General features: G+C 45.1%; 1 protein-coding gene across 1 annotated transcript in view; it reads left to right on the top strand.

The window, feature by feature from the left end:
* Nucleotides 1–2,587: 2,587 nt before the first annotated feature.
* Dad (Daughters against dpp) overlaps nt 2,588–21,643 on the top strand; it is a 154,323-nt gene continuing 135,267 nt past the window's right edge. The window contains exon 1 of the mRNA XM_071662948.1: nt 2,588–3,620. Within this exon, the coding sequence (XP_071519049.1) occupies nt 3,194–3,620 (427 nt within the window). The 5' untranslated portion in view covers nt 2,588–3,193. The remainder of the gene's footprint in view (nt 3,621–21,643) is intronic.

Genomic DNA, 21,643 nt, shown 5'->3' with positions numbered 1-21,643 from the left:
CAGAACAACGGTTGAATAAAATACTGCTTGATAATGCTTTGCCATTGGTGCAAAAAACTGATTGTTTAGACAAGCAAATGTGTTCGCTCGGCAAAAGTGGTTTTGATAGCATTCTCAGCAGTATGGTTCGCATGATTAATTGCAAATGCTTATGAACCGTTTCTCTTAAATTTCACAGACATTCGGTCTTGTATGTATATGTGTATTTGTAGTCCATTACCGTATTTTCAGGGCGCGACGATTGTATGCCATATATGTCGAATGTTAGACGACTTGAAATCAGTCGATGAGTTTGAGGGTTTGATGGCATCCTTTAGCTCGTTTATATGAAGACTTTCAAGAACTTCCACGCTAGTCAGCCGTGATATGTACGCACCTCCATTTGGAGGTGCTTTGCAACAGCATGAAGGGTGCATAGTTAAGGAAGTTTCAGAATATTCTATCTAGCAAAGCTCACGTGACGAGGGCTTCCATCAGTTTCAAGCATAGGATCATGAGAGGTTAGGTTTAAAAGAACAAGAAAAAAAAATAGCGTGTCAGTCTGCATTCAGAAGCACTTCCATCCAGCCTGTATGAATGACAAGATCCTTCTTAATACTTCACGGTGGCTTATGGAGATCCATTACTGCGCATGATGTCATAACCACCACGTTAACAACCTGTTGGAGGTCGATGTTGTTTGCTACATTGCGGGTAGTTAATAGTTTCGTGTAAGGCCATTGTTGCCTCATTATCCAGAACAAAGACTCTTATCCTGCAGACAAGAGAGCCTTGTCTTGTGCCTTGGCGAAGCTCTTGTTAGTGGCAGCAACACAGGGAAGGCAGATAAAAAATCTCACCAGAATAAGCAATGTATGTTTGCTTTAGTATGTATGTACTGGCAAGCCTTGAGAAGACCATCCTAACAGCAAGTATCTTCATTAGTATTCCTTGAGCGTAATATTATGTATGGAAATATGTTAAAAAGTATTTGTATGAATTACTAGATGATTGAAGAAGAATGATAATTGGAATACAGAAATGATAAACTTTCCCGAAGAGAAATGTTGAGTGGAGTAACCTTGAGGGTGTGGTGTCGTGTTTGCTGCGCTGCCACCCTGGCCGGCGTAACCTCGTCTACAACAACTTCTCACTGTCTCTCCAGATGAAGTTAATTTCTCTTCACATTGGCTCAGCAAGAGTATGTTTGAGAAAAGCACTTCTCCCCCGCCTCATCAGACGCACACTTAACGGCACACTGGAGATATAAGTAGTGAGTAAGATACTTTACGAGTTAAGCAGGAGCAGCAGAGCTGTGATTAACAGGCCGAAGACAACGTATTTTTTGTAGACCGAGATGTTTCGTAACGAAATATGTTTGTAAGTCATTTAACCTTACATTTATCATAGGTTATTCTGTTGACTTTATATTGGACTGATTTGCATATTAATGTTTGCAGATGTCATGTTTTATATCTTGGCCCTTTAAAAATTTCCATATTGGTCCTTTCTTTAACGTCGAAAAAGTAATATACTTTTAAGGAGAATTTTTCAGCCAGATATTAACATCAAGTAAAGTTAGGTACATAGCGAGGAACAGCGACATATAAACAGTTGGAGGGAAAAAAAATATTGTTCTTGACGAATGAGAAGGCGGAGGGCAGCGCTGCCAGTGGCTGGCTGGGTCGACTTTCGGGGAACTTCAAGGGAACCAAGAGCGATACCCACTTATTTGTTTCTTCTTGGACGTGCCACAACATTCCGTGCATGTTACAAGCTACCGTCTGATACAGCCGGCGATTAGTGGCTCCATCTGTCTACCATCGCAACTTACAGGAAGTAGACTTCAGCCGTGTGGCCATAATCCAAGTGAAATAGTTGTTTTCAGGAAGAAGAAATGACAATTTATGTGATAATAACCGCACGAGTCCAGCAGGCACTGTTGACAGGGGGGTCGGGTGGCCTCGGCCAGGGTGGTCTAGTTAAAGAAAGTGGGATTTACAGTGGTGGCGGGAGCCCAGCTCGGGATTTGAATCCCTACACGCGAGATAAAAATAATTTCTTCTTCTTGACTGTTCGCTCATGTCGCTGTTTTTCTTGACGACAGGTGGATGAGGAATTGCACAACTGACGTATTTCTTTAATGTTATCGTCAAAACAGTTGCAACGGGACGGTAAATATTGTATAAACAAGTCAATATTTTGCCAGACGGAAGATGCTGAATGCTAGCGCCGCGGCACTTCACAGAGGGCGCCGTCAGGAGTTTATCTGGTTGACGATCTGGTAACTCTCTCACAGTAACGGTGATCATAAGGTGTCATACTGTAGCCTGAGTGACCTGACCTCGTGGCAACCGTTGCCGCACCTTGGCTAAAGAACGTGACCCAGGCCAACACCGTGACAGAAAATAATGCATTCGTCGCGTGATCTGGCAACAGACGGCTGACAGTTGCCAGCAGACAATGTGCATATTTTTCCTCTGAAAACTAAGCGATGGAAGTTTATAAGATTGTTATATATGGTAGTACATATTCATAAGTAAATGTTCGTCGTGTTCCCAAAGTCTGTCATCTCTGTGAACGGCCATATAAATGGAGTTTAGTGGTGGTTGTGGAGAGCCAGGGTAGAGTGTGGTGTAAGGGAGGCGAGCCGTCCAGGCGACAGTCGAGCACCACACCTGCGACGGTACACAACGCTTCACCTGACCCAGCTGTGTACCTGTGTGTGCGTTCCCGGTGCATGGCCTACCGCACTCAGTGGCAAGTGTTGTCGGTGTATGGCGCGGCCCGGCATGACGCCCGGCCCTAGTGTGTAGCGCGCTAGTGTCACTCAGATATAAGTTACCAAGGCGGGCAGTAAGTAGCTAGCCTGAGTGTGAGCGCCCGTGGAAGTGTTTGTGTTTGTGGTAGTAGCTTGCGGGCGGCGGCGGCCCCATGCGGTGCGAGCCCCCCTGGTGGAGCTGCGGCGGCTACTGCCTTCCCCTCCACCGCCCCCTCCTGCTACACCAGCCCGGCCCCCTTCTTCACCACCATCACGGAGGCAGGTGCGGCCCCCGAGCCCCTCTGGAGTGACTGTAGTAATAGCGGCAGTAGCAGTAGCGGCGAGTGTGGGCGGCGCGGGCGGGGTGAGGGCGGGTGGTGTGCGTGGGCGCGCGGGCTGGGCGGGGCGGCCTCGCCCTCCAAGCTATGCCCGGGCGGCGCCTCTCCGTGCTTCATGTTCATGTTCCGCTCCAGGAAGGACACCCTGGTGAAGCGAGCGTGGAAGTCGAGGCGGGTCGGACTGGGCGACGCCCACCATCAGGAGCAGCAGCAGCAGCAGGCAACGCAGCAGCTCAAAGGCGCCGCGCTGCAGCTGCTCCGTCGCCTGACGGAGCCTCAGCTGGAGTTACTTGTGGCAGCGCTGGACTCGAGAGGCGGTGACCCTGGAGAGTGTGTGCTGGTGCCCAGGAACCCGGGCGAGGAGTGTGTGGGCGGCCGCCCCCTGCCCCCTCACCTCCTGATGGTGTGTGTATGGCGGTGGCCAGAACTACACACCCACCAGCACAACACGCCCCTACGGCGCCTCCCTACATGCGCCGCCCGAAACGACCACGTCTACGTGTGTGCCAATCCCTACCACTGGGCCAGACTTCTCCAGACAGGTAGGTCACCACACACTAAAATCATGTATAATGTATATCTCGTAGTTAAATAGGAGAGGGATAAGGGAGAGAGGCAAGAGTGGTGGTGTTGGGCGGTGCGTGTGGTTGGGGCGGCACGTGGACTGCTCACCGCCGGTCAAATCACCTGTCATCCCCTCCAGGTAAGTCTGGGACCAACACGGAATACGGTACGTTCATATACATGCATACATAACTTTGCCCTTGCCTTGAAAGTGGGCCTTGATGACCTTTTGTCTTTACTTCTCATTGCCATTCAGGATTCATTGTAGGGTATGAAATCTGACACATGAGTACATACGACACTGATAAGGATTGCACCGTTTCATTACTCTGAGATTATCTCTGGAGTGGTCATAGAGTTTTATAATGCATTCATGGTTACGGACGAAGTGTGGTGAAATAACTTTGTGGCTGCATCATATGAGGAGTGAAAGAAAATGGATACCACAGACCTCTTGAAGCTGCGGATGTATAAATATTCAACAGAAATAATATTTCGGTCTCATTACGTATCTCGAGAAACACAAGCATCGTACAGTTACGTGTTTAATGAGATAGCGGGAGGTGGGGACTGCGGCAGACGACTAGATAACGCGACGAGGCTCGCCGACGCACAGGTAATCTTGGTCGGCGCCAGTGGGATACGATATTGGGGCGAGCCTTCCGTGTGTGTGTGTGGGTGTGTGGAGGGAGGGGGTGGAGCACTTTTACGGTTAGCCAGAACCAAAACGAGGCCAGTGTGATGCCATTATAGGAATAGAATTGTTAAGGTTTTGTTTATAGGGGGGAAAGTTAGGGTGTATAAGCTGAAAGTTATGGGGAATAACCATATAAATGAAACCTGTCAAAAAGAGTGAACTTTATACCTGGGTTTTGTATGGGGAAGACTATAGATGTCTTCATCTGACATGGAAGATAATGACGTTAAGAAAATTATAGGACATAAGCAGTGACGGCCTTATGGTTAGATAGGAAATTTAAACAGCAAAAAGTGTTTGATGTGTACAACGTTTACCATAACTGGAAAAGGTTGCAAGTCCTTTATGTAAATATTGCCGTTAGTGAATGATAACCCAGGATTATTTCACTGTGGTAACAACTTAATTGGACGCCTCTTGATGCGAAGAGTGCCGTAGTATTTATTTAGGGTAATTTAAGTGCAACCGTACACATCAAAACTTTTTTTCTTCACATCCGACTTTTAAAATCATTGTATTAGGAATCTTGTATGATGTTTATGGTGGGGGTTATCTCTACCTGTAACAGGACTGTCTTAAGACAGATTTATTGATGGACGTGTTGGGTAGGAGAGAGCTGTACTTAGAGTATGGAAGCTAGTGCTGTGGGAGGGAGTGCCCGCGTTATCTAAAAAAGTTCATAACAAGTGGACTTGCTCTTCTGGAGACCCTTTTAGTTATTTTACCTCTCAAAATGTTTTATCACCGAGAATCCAAGACTTTTAGTACATTAGTTTTTACTATTTAGGAATACATTAGTTTTTGTTGTAAGGTGTAGCGTATGAGAACTGCGTTTGACTCGAAAATTCTTTTGAAAACTATTATAGAACTTGCAGAAGGTGGGTCGGGAGGTGTTAAGGCTAAGATACAGGACTTTGATATTGAGAACTGCATCATTCGGGCAGTTTTAGGACTATTGTACTTACGTTCATTACAGGGCTGCTAAATTGCAAGGTGAGTACAATTTATAGTAAGATAATCTCAAGATTCATAAGACTGTCAAGCTATCTTAGGACTACTCCAGGACATTCTTAATACCACTGCAGTTTCAGTACTCAAAGACTATTGCAGTATTTCAGAACCATTGTAACGAGACCGTTACTTTTTTGGCGGGGGGAGGGGGGATAAGACACATCATCCGCATACTACTCCCCTCTCCCCACTCTTGTTCAAGCGCATCCCCCACCCTGCGCTATCTCCTCACCCCAGTGCAGAATCCCACCTTCCCCATCCCCGCCCAGACTCTGCCTCACCCCCACCCCGTCTCTTGTAGTCAGCCCGTCCCCCAATCCTTCCCCTCCCAGTACCCCTAGTCCTTCCCTGCTACGCACCGTGTGGCTGCCTGGACGGCCGGTCCTCCACGGCCAAATGCAAATCCCAGGGGCGGCGGCAGTGTGTGGGCCTGGTGGCTGCTGGCTGGCTGCTAGCTGGCTATTTGCTGTTGTTGGCTGGTGGGCTAGGTGACTGCTGGTGGTTGGTCTTGGGCTGGCTTGCTAGTTGGCTGCCAGATGGCTGATAGTTGGCTGCTAGTTGACTGGCTGGCTGCTCGCTGGCAGGTGGTCGGCAGTGTAGCTGCTAGCTAGCTGGATGCTTGCCTACCTGCCTGGCTGGCTTATTAGCTGGCTGGCTGCCTGCTTTCCTGGCCTGTTAGCTGGGTGGTCTTTCTGGTTGGCCGACTTTTGGCAGGAATTTTCTGGCTTTGGGCTTATTGGCTATTCTCCATAGCCTATGTATTCGTGTGGTATTTGTTTGCGTTTGCACTTGTGTGTGATTGTTTCTCCATATTTATGTGTGTGTGTGTGTGTGTGTGTGTGATATTTGTTGGTTACTCTTTGTATGTGACGAGGAGGTTGTATGGACACACCCCAGCCTAAGCCAGGTACCCATTTATCGACCAGCCACAAGGGGGAGGATAACCAGCTAGGTTGACTGTAGGCCGACTGCCGTACCCAGGACTCGAACCCGGGTGAGCCCATGCTTAACCTAATGGTCTGCAACAAATTACACCATGGAAACATGAGATATGAGTGTGTATGTATATATATATATATATATATATATATATATATATATATATATATATATATATTATAGTGTGTGTGTGTGTGTATGTGTGTATGCGCGCGCACGTTTCATTATATGTACACGAGCACTAGAGAGCAGGTTTGTCATGTTGATGGCTGTTTACAGTAATTGATTGGTCGCATTAACCAGGTTGGGCGTGGCTAGCGGGTGGCCTCTAAAAGCGGTTTGTTGTAATAAGCGGTGCTTGCAGGAAGTTATGAGCTGTTGGACACTGTAGGAGACTTTAGGAAGTAGGTGGTCTTGATAAGCAGGTAGCCACTTTAACCGTCGTTCCTCTGTAAGGTTTGAGATAGTAAACGGTGGCCGCATTAGTAATGTAGTTTCATTTAAGTGGGTGGCCTCGTTAGAAGGATGGTCGTAATAAGGAGGTGACTAAATTATACGGGTGGTTGAAGGTGGTAGTGGTCGGCGGTAAGCACCGCTTGGTTGCATCAAGCAGATGGTTGCTGTAAGTACTTAGCAGCATTAATTGGGTTGTTGCAATCATCATAGGTGACCTTTACATAGATGAATACAGTTATGAGGTGGTCTTAGTGTGCATGAGTTGGCTGGCTGGTCTCGGTAAGCCGGTGTCCACTGTAAGTGGGTGGTCGCAGTAAGCAGTTGGTCACAGTGTCCGGGGAAGTCAAGAGTCGAGTTTTTCCTGGCGGTCTGGAGTGTCTCGCAGACCCGCTCAGGGCTCCTCCCTCCTGCTGGGGAGACCAGGGGTCCCTCCCTCCTCTTAGGGAGGCCAGGCCCCCCCTCTCCTTCTGTTGGGGACGCCAGGGCCTCTTCTTGCTGGGAAGGCCAGAGCCCCTTTCCTCCTGCTGGGTGAGGATCCCATCCTCATGCTGGGTAGGCTAGGGGCCCCTTCTTTCAGATAGAGGCCAGAGCCCCTCCTTTCTAATGGGAAGACCCCCCCCCCCCATCCTTCTGGGGAGGCAGGGACGTTTCCCTCGTGCAGGGAAGGCCACGGCCCCCTCCCACTTGCTGGGGAGGCCGTAGCACTTCTTCCTGGCAGAGAGGGCGGGGTCCCTCCTTCCTATTGGGCAGGCCAGAGCATCTTGCTCTTATTGTGGAGGCAGGGACCTCTCCCTCCTGTTGTGGAGGCAGGGACCTCTCCCTCCTGTTGTGGAGGCAGGGACTTCACCCTCCTGTTGTGGAGGCAGGGACCTCTCCCTCCTGTTGTGGAGGCAGGGACCTCTCCCTCCTGTTGTGGAGGCAGGGACCTCTCCCTCCTGTTGTGGAGGCAGGGGCCTCTCCCTCCTGTTGTAAAGGCAGGGGCCTCTCCCTCCTGTTGTAGAGGCAGGGGACTTTCCCTCCTGTTATGGAGGGAGAGGACTTTCCCTCCTGTTTTGGAGGGAGAGGCCTTTCCCTCCTGTTGTGGAGGCAGGGACCTCTCCCTCCTGTTGTGGAGGCAGGGACCCCATCCCCCTGCTGGAGGAGGCTGATGCCATCCCTCCACCCCTGCTGCTAATACCGGAGCCTCTCCCTCTTGCTGGGGAGTTCGTGGTATCAGTTTCCCGCTGGGGGATGGTATAACCAGCCTCCATCCATCCCCCTTTCCCGGGGTTGGGGCTTTTTGGACGATCCTCAACCACAACAAAAACTGAACGCCTCAGTTTGAAGCTGACGCAATCTGATGGACTAAGCTAATTGGTGACACATGAACTTTGATATTGATGAGTGCAAAGTTTTACATATCGGTAGTAAAAATGAAAAGGCAAGCCACAGTGTGATTTCTGTTGAGCTTCGAAAGGTCAGCGAGGAAAAGGATTCTTATGTAATAATCCCTGGTGACCTTTAAGCCAAGCTAACTGCTCAACAGCCGCATAAAGGGGAGAACAAGATTCTCGGATTCATGGTTAGATCTCGAATTTGTCCTGGAAGATTATTCTCACCCTCTTCCAACGCGCTGGTGCGTCCCCATCTTAAATGCTGTGTTGAGTTTTGGCCACATACTTGAGGAAAGGCATAGCTAGTATGGAAAGAATATAGAGGCGAGCTTCCATGATGATTCCCTGCCCGAGAAACAAATCCTTTGAAAGTCGACTATACCAATTCAGTCTATTCAGCATAGAAAAGAAAAGGGTGGGAAATGATCGAATACAGGTATTCAGAATCATTCAGTGTTTCGATAATCTTAATCTGATCTACTTAAGTATGAATTCATCTCATTTCGCTCGTAGTACTATATAAACTCGTGGGCAAACGTTTATTCGAATGAGGCGAAATACCTTTTCTTCAACGGGATTGTTAACTAATGGAGGGATTTACCGATTCGAGTAGTTGACAAAAGTACCATAGATGTGTTGAAGTATAGACTTGATAAATATTTCGTTTCAAATCTACGACTGACATTACTTGCACCTCCCTAGCTACGTTTACTGGTCTTCCTCTTTAAAATAGATGTTTGTCCTTCTACTCCTAACATATCAATCCGTGTGTCTCTGTTCCCTTGTTGAGGGTCGTACCTGATAGTGCTGTGTGTAACCCTTGTAGTGTCGTACCTGATAACTGCTGTACACGACCCTTGTAATGTCGTTACTGTTGGCTGTCGTACACAATCCTTGTACAGTATCGTCCATATCAGAGTCTGCTCTTATCAGTAAATAACGTTTCTCGCTTTGCCGTCCGACTGTAGTACGTACAGTCACTCCAGGTCTGGCAGTACGTTTTAGCTCAGCTTCATGATAGGTCTCTTGTATTTATTGTGATACCAGCAAAGCCAGCGCAGCAGATACTGCAACGTGGTCAGTACGTTTACTTCAGTCTTTAACAGCGCAACATAAGTCTTAATTTCTGAAGTGAGAGACTGGACTTCGATGTCCTGGAGGAGTTCGAAGCTAGAAGACCTAGGTCATTATATAGACGTGCAAACACTGTATTGATTGACCGGCCGGTGTCTGGCTGACTCAGACCCCTGATGGCGCCAGCGACCTTGTCCGATATCTGTCTTGAGGAAGTGGCAGTAACGGGGTCTTTGTAGTGAAGCCGCCGTAACGGGGTCCGGTATGGATGATGTCATTAAAGGAATACAATGTATAGGGTAGGTGGGTGCTTTAGTAGCGGGGTCTACAGGATTATGCTTCCATAACGGGATTATTATTATTGTTATTATTATTATTATTATTATTATTATTATTATTGTGTGTGTATATATATATATATATATATATATATATATATATATATATATATATATATATATATATATATATATATATAATGGTGCTAAACTAATGGGACCACTTATGTTGGAGTAACTATATACACTTGTTGCTCACTAACTAGTGTTAGTGATGAGTAACCAGGTATGTTAGCGGTGCTGTGATTGTTTATGTTGACGGTGCAGTAACCAGATGTATATATTGTGCAATAACCGGCTGGTTTTCAGCTTTTTAGAAATGAATGTATGTTTATATTTCAGGAGCAACAATATATATGTTTATGAATTTATGTGTATGATTTTGTTAATGCAACAACTAAATGTGAGTATTTGCCCGGTAAGCATATGATTACATTAATGGTTATGTTTATGCTAGTTCAGTAACTTTATATTGTTATAGTACCCATATGATTGTCTTGGTGTATTAAGCTCGACTATAATGTGCGGTAATCTTGCGTATATCTTATTGGAGATGTACTGGCTTCAGGAACCAGGTAGTGAAATGGATGGTACAGTAACCTTTTACTTATATAGCTGGTGGAATAACCAAGCGTTTATATAACTAGTGCAATAATCCAATTTTTATAGTAGCGGGTGTATCTTATATATATAATATATATATATATATATATATATATATATATATATATATATATATATATATATATATATATATATATATATATGGCAATAATACCCAGTGTTGCTGGTGCATTACTGGTTTGTGAAGTTCCGTTTATTGATAATGTAATGTATACATTGATATTGTATTTGTGGTGCAACAGCATTTTATGTGCATGCAATGACGCTGTATTTGTAGTGCGATGGCTTATCCTTGATTGCAGGAAATACTTGCGACGACTTAAATGCTTGCGATAACATATGTATGTGTACAGTAAGTGCATATAATTTTGCATACAATAACCAACATTGCATACAATAACAACATTGATAGTGTAATACAAATAACGTCTGCGTCTGCTATAAAAACTGCAATTGTTAACGAACAATGACGCAATAACTTCTTTTCAGTGCAGCACCATCTTTATTAGTAAAGCAACATCAGTAATGATTTTGCAGTAAATTTGAAATCTTATTAGGATAATTTTTGTTGCTGCATGAGTTGCGTACATTTATGTAGTTGATGGTGTATATGGTCTGAGAATTATCCTTACCACGTGTTGAAGATACTTTGGTTGGTGGCTGGAGGTTGACGTTGCCGGCGTTAATGACCCAGGCAACTGATAGGTCTACAACGCAACACGGTTGGTCCACTGACACTGCAGAGTACACTTACATGATCTTAATATATATTCTTCCGTTCTCATAGCTTAACCCTCGTCTTAGTGTTTATTCCACGGGACAAACATCATGGATCTGCCATAATTTGTGCAGACGACATTTTTGTTCTAATGGTGCAAATTATGTTTGTAGTGAAGTATAAGAACTGGTAAATAATACACTGTAGCAGTGCTTGTTCATGCTCTTGCAATTATAACTTAAAAGTAGATACTGGTACTATGATAATCTATACTATTAACTGAAATAATGTATGGTACAGATAGTGATTGGAAGCCGTATGCTGTGAAGAATTTTTATTGGACATCAGTGATAAAACAGCTGATTTTGGTAACGCAGTAAGGGTAATACTAGTAGCACTAAGCTACCACCATCGTTTGGTGTAGCCAAAATAATTTATTATTGGTGCAATGACTGTTATATCGTACAATATTATTTACTCGTGGTTAATTACCTACTAAGTGCTGGAATATTTGTGTAGCAGTTGCAGATACCCTAATATGCCATGACATTTGTGTTGGGTCTCTCATGACTGGTTCCTCAGCCAACGGGAGGAGGAAGGCTTAACTTTCCATTTAATTTTATTCCTTTGACAATCCAGACAGTTTCAATTGACTGGGATATCACTATCTGGTGGAGGACTTGACAGTCACTAATTGGCTTGACAGCCCATTGACATGCTTGACGACCTCGTTGACAAACGTTTCGAAGTCCCATCGGCTCAACAACCTGACTGGCTTAGCATGGCTTTCACCCTCTGGATTGGCTTGTGTCTTTCCATCACCTGGCTTAGCTTGGTTTCCCACCCGTGGGCTTGGAGAAAGGCTTTCCCATCCATTGGCTTGGCGAAGGGCTTTTCCATTCTGGCTTGGACTCGTTATAACTTCGTAATTTACCATGAATGATAAATACGAATAGTTTGCTGGTCTTAGATGAGTTGTCGCATGATTGGTAAACTTTCAGGAGTTTACATTCTCCACAAGTGATGGCTGCTGAAGCTGATCACTAGGTAAACATATACCTCCAGTGTTCCGGAAGGGCTTGTGTTTATTTTTTCTTTCTGCAAACCTCTCTAGGCTGTGGCGAACACATTTTCTAGAAGGGTATCTGTTGGGGGTGGGGTCGGGAGGAAGTGTGTGTGCGTGTGTGTGTCCTCCGCTAGTGTAATATTCTTACCACGTATTTTGAAGGCCAAAGCCATAAGAAAACCTGTGAGTAATGGTGGTGTGCAGCATTTACATCCCGTGTGTGTGTGTGAGAGAGAGAGAGAGAGAGAGAGAGAGAGAGAGAGAGAGAGAGAGAGAGAGAGAGAGAGAGAGCAAATGAAGAAATGCTGCACACGGTGATTGTATTGTTGTAAGATTGTAATGTCTTTTGAGTGATGTTATTGCCGTGCCTGACCTTGAGTGAAACGGCTTAGTCCAGGCATCCCCCCACCTTCCCCCGTTTCCCTTTCCAACTCACTACTTCCCCAACCCCCTCCATCACCAACTCTCTCCATGTCATTGAGTGTTTTTGGGGGAGGGGCACCGGCTGGTGTGTGGTTGCTAGTTGGTAAACTTAAAGGCAATTGTGCAACTTTGAAAATACGTTCGTATTAGTTTCGTAGTGAGTTAAAGGGATTCAATTATGTTTGCTAGTGCACAAAAAAATAGATGTCTTTGACGAGTTTGTCGTTAGGCTACGAGTTCACTCTGACGGCGGTGAAACAAAAGCAGTTTGTCTTATAATTCTATCCAGCGACGTGGTAGTTGCCTGTTCGGTCTTTTACGTTGCAGAAAATCACTGATGATGATGTGAAGGCCGCTCACAGGTAAAGGTCATTGCTCCTGAAGGTTGGCTGGCTGGTGGAGGATGTCTGAGGTCAGACACGATCCAGAGTCGACCAACTGATATCGGCATTCGACGCCTAGCTAGCTAGATAGCGCAGTTTGCAGCGAACCTCTTTTATGTGGACGCTGGCACGGAACGCGTCAGTAATACGAGGCGACATCATCCACAAGGGAAACCCGATATATCGACACTGTTAAGCTCTCTGCCTGTTGGCTAAATCACCCAGATAAGGATAGAAGAACTGCACAAAGCGAGGGTTTGTTGTTGGTAAAGACAAGGGAGGTACTGGGGTCATAACGTTTGTTTTGGTAACGGTCGCCAATTGCAAGGCAGTAAATTATGTTGCCATCCTGGAGTTTTATTTAAATTCCTGATACTTGACACCTGATGCCATATTGTGAGTGGAGATTCCTTGTGCATCAAGAATATATATATATGTATATATATATATATATATATATATATATATATATATATATATATATATATATATATATATATGGTGGGGGGTTGGGGGGTATATGAAATGGAGCGAGAAGGTAATCAAAGTGATCAGTGTTTGGTAACCTGAGCGTCCAGGTTGCACTCTGGATCTCTTCGTGAAGTGGGCGTTTCTGCTGCATTTGTGGTGGTGAGAGTGTGGTGATGAAGGGGAGATGGTTGATGGTGGTGAGGGGGAGATGTGTGGTGATGGTGATAGGGGAAGACGTGTGGTGATGATCATAACGGGGAGGCAGACGTGTGGCGATGGTGGTGATAAGAGGGAGACGCGTGGTGGTTATGAGAGGTAGATGTGAGGTGTTGGTGTTGATAACAGGGATATGTGCGTTGTGCTGGTTTGGGGAAAGATGTGTGGTGATGAGTAAATGATGGTTGGTCGGTTGGTCAGCACCTTACACTTAGCTCGTAAGGGGGTGTCACATTACTGGTTGGGTCAAAGCTCGTATAAGTTACAGACCTGGCCTTAGCGCCGTGTGTGTTTAGTACACAGATAACAGACATCAGTAGGCAGGCCAGAGTGGTACTGTAGATACTGACAGGTTTGTGATAGGTATGTGATAAGATATATATATATATATATATATATATATATATATATATATATATATATATATATATATATATATATATACGAATAAAGTGTATATGAACGCGCACCTTCATAGAACATACAAAGCTCCAACCGCCAGGATCGAACCTGGGGCCCCTTGTGCATATATATATATATATATATATATATATATATGTATAGTGGTATAGTGACGAAAGGCAGATGTGTAGAGGAGAGACAAGCGTGTCGTTGTTGATGAAGATAGATGTTGTAGTGAGAGTCATATTTAGGTGGCGGGAGATTGGTGGGTTAGATTAGGCTATATCTAGTAACGACGTTGACTGCAGAGTTAATAACCTAGACGACGGTACGACACTTGGGTATGATAGCCCGGCCATCACACCCAAGGGTTGTACCGTCCTTGTTTAAGGGTCGTAGCGTCGTGCTCGATCTTATGTCATATTCATAGATAGTAGCGTCACGCTCAGGGATCGTGCCTCACTCCTTATTGATCGCACCGTCGTGATCAAGGATCGTAATTTCCTGGCCAAGGATCGGAGTTTCATGCTTAGTCATCGTACCGTCAATACTCGTGGATCGTAACATCATGCTCAAGGAATCGTCGTCCTGAAGGATCGAACCGTCGTAATGAGAGTTTAAACTGCTTGAAGAAGAGGTTAGTCGTTGTTGAGACACACTTAAGGATTAACTCTATTTTTAACAAAACCATAATTCAGTAGTAATTGAGAAAGTCTTTGCCGCAACTCTATAACATTTGAATTAGTACCATAATACAATATTGGAAACAAAAAACGAAGGAATTCTGTTTGAGAAGGTTCTGGAGTTTAGCGAGTTGTTTGCTCTCTGTGTTAAGAGAATGTCCGTTTTAAGAAATGGTAAACTTAGGAAGTCCAACTCTTTCCACGGAGTATGTAGAGGTTATAATGATTATGAAGTTGCTTCAGTGCTTGTTTCTGGCTTTGACACGGTCAAGCCTTTCTCACTCACACGTTGCCCCTTGTATGTCTGTTTTCAGGGACTCTTCTGTACCCTTGTACGTACAAGTAGGTCAGTGACCAAGCTGCATATACTCCGCACAACGAATCTGTTGCTGGTGGCAGTCCACAGCATCCAGGATGGTGTGGTACACCTTGAGGAAGCTTGTAGAGTTTTGAATTTGCCAATGAGGGTTGAAAAACTTGTCTTCTGTTGTCGGCAATGTTGCCATCACTTCTGGCTCGCTTAACACGTACATGAGTTCATTATCAGGACACCATACCATGCCTCTCAATATAGTTTTTCTTCTGATGAGTAGGCAGCAAATATCCTAGTAATCGGCATATGCAACAGCTCTCTCTGTAACTACGCTAAAGTGAACAGAAGGTCTAGTGTGCCCGAGGGCGCCAGTGAATAGTTTGTGTATCTTAGAATCGGTGCGAGCAGTAAATGTCCATTGCATGTCGTCGGCCGTTGTAATCTGACCTGCCTTTAAAGGCGGCGTTTAGTACAACAGTATTCTGGTCGCAATGTGACAAGTGCTCCGGGGGAGTATCGTCTGTGTGTGTGTGTGTGTGTGTGTGTGTGTGGCGGCTTCGTCTGTGCGCCTGTGTCTAAGTTGGAAATTCTAGGAAGCTATTCTGTAGTTGTGTTCGGTGAAGCGACGCTTGTGGTGGGTGGCTGAGGGTTAGTGACACAGGGCATTAGCATCACCACATGTGAATTGGAGGAGGAAGTATGGGATTAGATTTGGGTGGGAGTGGGTTAGGTTGGATGGTTAGATTAGGTTAGGAGATGCGTTTGGATTTGTTTAGGTTAGGTTGAATGTTTAGATTTGGCTAGTTTAGGTTGGTCTGTGTTTAGTTGCGTGTAGTGGTTAGGTTTAGTTAGGGAAGTTTAGGTTTGTCTTGGTTAGGTTAGGCGTAATGTAGTAAGAATGATTTCAAGGCATCATACAAAATTTGCCACCTTTCACCACAGCGCAATTTTTTTTTATTTTCCTTCGTTGTCCTCCGGAAAAGGTTTGACTCCCTTTTTATGGATTTCCATATCTTTGTGATCTGATTCCGTTTCAAGTTCTCGTGGGCTGATGGCGTCTTACTTCGTCTCCATTTTGGTTCCTTTATGCCTTCTAATCCCATTTCCAGCTTTAGTTTTGTAATCTCAGTACAGCGATTATTATTGTTATTATTATTATTATTATTATTATTATTATTATTATTATTATTATTATTATTAATTGTTATTATTAGTATTAACGTAGGGCGTTAGAAATGAAGTGGCTAAGGAGAGTATGCGATGTGAGCATGGTTGATCGTTTAAGAAAAGATTGTGGGAGGAGTTCCAGTGGTATAATCGCAGTCTGATTTGAGAGCCTACCACGGTGTGCTGAAATGGTTGTGACTTATGGACAGGATGAATGAAGAAAGACTAATTCAGGGTCCACTCTTCAGAAGGTGGGGAAAATAGGTAGGAGGGGAGAACTGCGTAAGATGGAATGAAGGAAGAAGGCTTTGGGGTTTTGGGGCCTTAACATTCGGGAGAGAGAGACGTGCATGGGTTAGAATGAATTTGATCGAAGTATTGTAGTGGTGGGTAAGGTAACGTGCTGTCAGTAGGCTGAACGAGGGCATATGAAGCGGTCAAGGTGAACGGTGGAGTTGGTATCTGGGGCTTCTCTGTGGCTGGTAGGCTCTGGTTTCGTTGCGTTATTCATGACAACTAAACTGTGGATGTATGCAAGGTGAGGTGGTTGTTTGTGTAATCCTGATGTAAGATTTCAAAGACTGGAATAGCAGTTTTGTATTAAAACTAGAACAACAGCACCAATAGCAACAACAACAACAACTACTCCTACTCCTACTACTACTCCTAATGCTTTAATAGTTGTTTGTTTCTGACTTTAAGCTGTAAAAGTAGGAATAGCAGTTTTGTGTAGACATTATACAACTACTGTACTACTACGACTACCGGAAAATGAGTTCAGAAACATCTGTGAGAACGGCATATCTCGAGGTACAAAGGTCTTGACATCTTTGAGGTTCCATGTTTGTGGTTGATGATTACACCTATTTTTTTTTCTTTATCGATTTGTTTTGAAATTGAGTAACAGTAAACTCGCAATGTTAGTTATTTCCTTTTGATATCGGTTTATTTTGCGTCATGTCTTTGTTTGCATATGTAAGAAGCATTTGTAAAGACTCTCTGTGTTACTCCAATATCTGGCACCCTCGAAGTCGATTTTGTATTCGTAGTTGCACTCGCCCAATTAGGGAATACTGCCCATGCTTCGTGGTGGCTCATTCTCCACCTCTCTTATTAACTTCTGGATTCATAAGCCTTTCATCTCATTAAGTCTGGCATCACCTCTCATCAACCTTCCCTTTCCGTATGCTGCCTCATTGCCCCACTCTTTCTGTTCTATAGCTGTTCTGTCTATATATCTGATGCCCGTTCCCTCCGGGAACTCCGTCAGTGAGGTGGCCAGGGCAAAAAATTCTCCATGATTGGTGAACTTCAGTGCTGCTTCTTAGCCTTTATGCTTCACCCTTAACAGGCCACTGGCAGAGGGCAGCTCTATCGCAGTGTTTCCAGAGGTTTGTACTTAATGTTCCTACTGACTACTACCTAATGTGTCTACCAAATGTTCTTTCCTAATGTTCCAACCTACTACTACTTAATGCTCGCGCTTAAAGTTCCTACCTTTTTCTTCTGCCTAATGCTCCTGTCTAATGTTTCTTCCTACAACTTCTGTCTATTCCTTCTGGCATTTTGCCATACGGGAGGACCATCGCATATCGCTTATCGTAGGAAATTGAGTTACGAAGAATGAGTTGTGTGAGTTAAGTGTTGTAAAGTTTTCTCTGTGACTAGGAGAGAGTTTATGTTTATGGACAGAATGCCGGCAGTCCGCGTGTGAGTGAGGCAAAAAGAAAAGACAGTTACCTGGGTCAGAGGAATGCAACTTGACAACCACTGAGGTCACTAATCCTCCAGATACCCGGGCGGGTAGCACAGGTGATACACCTCCCTGGTCTGCAGCTGCCCACCAGTTACTGCCTTATTAATTTGTCCATTGTTCTCGTGTGCTGTCGGCATGTATCCCGTCCAGAAGGTTTGGACATGTGGCACGCGTTTGGCTGCTGCTTCCCACAGCTTGTGTGTGGAGACCGGCCACTCGAGGATTGACTGTAATGCCTCCTCCTTCCCTCGAATAACCAAGCTGTGGGATTCTTTCCCTTTTGTCTTTCCCTTTTCTCTTCTTCCTTTAAGAGTCAGGACTGCAAGCACTTGCGGAGCCCTGATTAATTTCCTCTTTCTCTAACCTTTTTCTTTCATCCGAGATTGTCTGAAATAGGGCATGTTATTTGCCTCTGCCATGTCGGTCGCTTAAAAGAAAGATATAGTCGTCAAGCAGTTGTGAAGAGAGCGGCAGCCATGTGCCACGGTCGCGATGCCTCTGGACTGATTTGATGTGTTCACTTACGTGAGTGTGGAGGGAGGTTAGGGGCTCTTGCTGATTTCCTTATATCTTGTGTTTGTTGCTTAACAGCGTGGAACAGTTTTTTTCCGAAAAGGCTTTGCTGTGTTCATTGTGATACGGGGAAGCGTATAGTGCCTTTAGACTTTGATAACTGAATTGTACTGCTGAATAACAGATTCTGTGAAATAATGGATCGTAGTCTTTTCATATGCGGTACAGCTGAAGCTGTCTTGTTTCATTTTAACACAACTACTTCGAACGTTGATACATCTCACGGTTATGACATGATGAGATGAGTATGTTTGAACGCGTATGTCTAATATTCCTTGATATAAGAAGCTGTTTGTTTTCCCTTTTTCCTGTGTATCGGAAGTGGCAAGGTTTTAGCAACGCGTATAGTGCCATATGGAGGTCCTGCTCATGTCATAGGTTGTGAACCACTGATGCAGAATACGCGATTAACCCCTCCCTCCCTCCTCCCTCGCCTCCCTTTATGAATACTTTCACTGACCCTCTGGAGGTCTGGCGAGGGTCAGGTCAGAGATCATACCATACACCTCATGGTCGTGCACAGAGGGTTGATGGTTTTGACTGGTAATTTCATATTCCACTAATTTTTCATTACCCCTGATTATACCTAGATCATATTGATGTTTATCTTTGATTATGAAAATATTTATTGGGCTAGTTATTAAATTAGTTTTCACAGTAACAGTGAAAAGTTTGCTGTAATTTCATTAAGCCACATGTCGGGAATTGTGCCATACTTAGGCCCTTGTTAGGTCAGCATCTTGCCTTGCTCTCTGGATATTAGTGGAGGGTAGGCCTAAGGGCTAGTCTTGATGATTCCAGCCTGTGTGTGTGTGTGTGTGTGTGTGTGTGTGTGTGTGTCATCAACAGGACAAGAACAGGTCGTAGGAGATACAGGTATATATTAGTTCGGGGTTATGATATTTAGGTATGACGGCACAGGAGCTGGTAGAGTATTTCGGGTTGATCTCAAAATTCATGGGATGTTGTGAGAAATACAGACATGGTCTGGAGGACTTGTGGGATAAAGACATCAATGTGGTTATGATACATTGTTGGGGAGATGCTGACCGCCGTGGAGACATAGGGGGGCAGTTAAGGAGTACATGATGCAACAAGAGGCAGGGAAGGATGTGGTGGAGAGAATACGTGGCTCAGAGGTGCGTACAGCGGGGGTTATATGATGTACGATGCGTGGACTGTATGTAGATGACGTAGGTGGGAGATGATCTGTGAGACATTGAGACGATGGTTCAGGGACGAATTCTTGTAATGGATTGACTTTTGTGAGAATATAACCAAACGATAACGCTTAGAAATCACATTATCATTTGGGAATTAGACGCGTTTACGAATCACAGATTAGATAGGAATCTTTTTTTTTTTAGCGGATATGTTTCAATGATTTCACGATCGTACGGTAAGGAAAATAAGATGTGGTATTGCCCCTTTGAATAACATGACATGATGAGAACTGAGTTGAGTAAATTTATGTCGGGATTTTCTCTCTTTTTTTACGGTACGTTGAAACGAAGTACCAGAGAGAGGGTTAACATCTTGAGTACGACCCTTGAGCGTCACCGTACACTCCTGCCCTCGAATACGACGGTACGGCCGGCCTTTGGGTGTGACGGTACGTCGTAATTCCTGGGTATCATATGAGGCCTGGCGTAATAGAGCCATAACACTAGTTGGGGGCATAGTTGCATATCTAAGAGCATAGCATTTATGGGGGCATAGCATAGTACCTGTGAGGACACAGAAGCGCAGCACCAGTAGGGGGCATAGAAGATTATAGCAGCAGTTGGTACAAAGAAACATCGCATCAGCAGTGGCATAGAAGCTTAGCATCATTCCAAGGAGCGCAGCGCCAGTTAGGGGAACATAGGAGCGTTCCTACGATGAGTGGTTGTGGCGCAGAGCGGGTGGGTATAGCGCAGACTAGTAACTTTGGTGGGGCGTTGGCGAGAACACCTTATCTCTCGTGGGCATCGCTGAAGACCCCAAGTTCGGCCGGGCCATCGTCGCAGCCGAGCGCGGCCACCACTACATTCGCTCTTCCCGTTCACTGGCCACAAGGGTGGCTCACCTGGTTAGTAAGGGCGAGGCCTCAGCGACTGGGTGGGAGAAGGTGGGTCGTTAGTTTTTAGTGAGAGAGAGAGAGAGAGAGAGAGAGAGAGAGAGAGAGAGAGAGAGAGAGAGAGAGAGAGAGAGAGAGAGAGAAGATAGGTTCTCAGTAATTTTTATGGTTAGAAGAGATGTGCAATGGAATAGTGTTTTGGACGATATTAGTGGCAGTGATAGTTATACTAGTGGTAGTAGTAGTAGTAGAAGGAGGTGTCGTATTAATATAGGAATGGTAGAGCCCTATAAATGAAGATTCAGAAGGGTGGGGCACTTTTGAGAGAATCTCGAAAAGTAGCGAATGGGATAGATGTTTTGGCTGAGGTAGCAGTGGTGGTGGTTGGAGAAAGGAATAAGGTCTGGGTTGTTTGGTTGGTTGGTTGGTTAACGGAGGTAGAGACAAAGGCTGCCCAGGTCAGTGAGGGAGGACCAGAGCCAAGGAAAGTAACAAGATCCAAGGAGATAGATGCTATCACAGGCCAGTTGGATGGAGCAAGTACAGTACCCAAGCTTGAGGCTCCGTCAGGATCCTAGGTAAGGGAGTGATAGTTGGGTAGGCTGGCACTACCCATGAGTACGACGGAACGACCCCTCACCACCGCGGCACAACCCTTCGGTATGATGGCCTAACCTTAGACCCCTGACTGTAAGGGTCAAAGACCAGGAACCAAGGGTCGTTCCATTGTGTTCAAGGGTCCAGTACTCCGTAACAAGATACAGACTCAAGCTACTGTTATGTGTTACGTTTACCTCGATACCTTTGCCCATACATCCACCTCTCAGTCGATATACCACCCCTCTTTTTTTTAACGTCTCTCTGGCAGGATTATCTGATCCCTTCCAATAACCTCGAAGACAATCTATTGGACCTTGCAAGAAAACGATCAACAGCGTGGAATCACATTGGAAATATTGTATACTCTGAGATGACAACCTGTAGCTGCAGTAGGAGCAGCAGGTGTGCAGACGCTGCTGGTCTGCAACACGCCAGATGAGCCGAGCTGATACCAGAAGCTAATAGGCTGCAAGACTATACACAGCGTGGAGGAGGAGGATGTCTTCGGGAGGTGAGCGTAGTCTGAGCCTGGACCAGCTGATGGAGTCACGTAGGGCCGGCCAGCTGCCGCCTTTCTTCTGTGTATGTTTCTTCCTCTGGCTCTTTCTTATGTCTTCTTTATTTTGTTTCTTCTTCATGTGGGTAGTCGGTTAATGCCT

This window comes from Panulirus ornatus, chromosome 6, assembly GCF_036320965.1.
Source record: "Panulirus ornatus isolate Po-2019 chromosome 6, ASM3632096v1, whole genome shotgun sequence".
Classification (NCBI taxonomy): domain Eukaryota; kingdom Metazoa; phylum Arthropoda; class Malacostraca; order Decapoda; family Palinuridae; genus Panulirus; species Panulirus ornatus.
The sequence above is the reverse complement of the archived record's forward strand: the minus strand, read 5'-3'. Positions and strand labels throughout refer to the sequence as shown.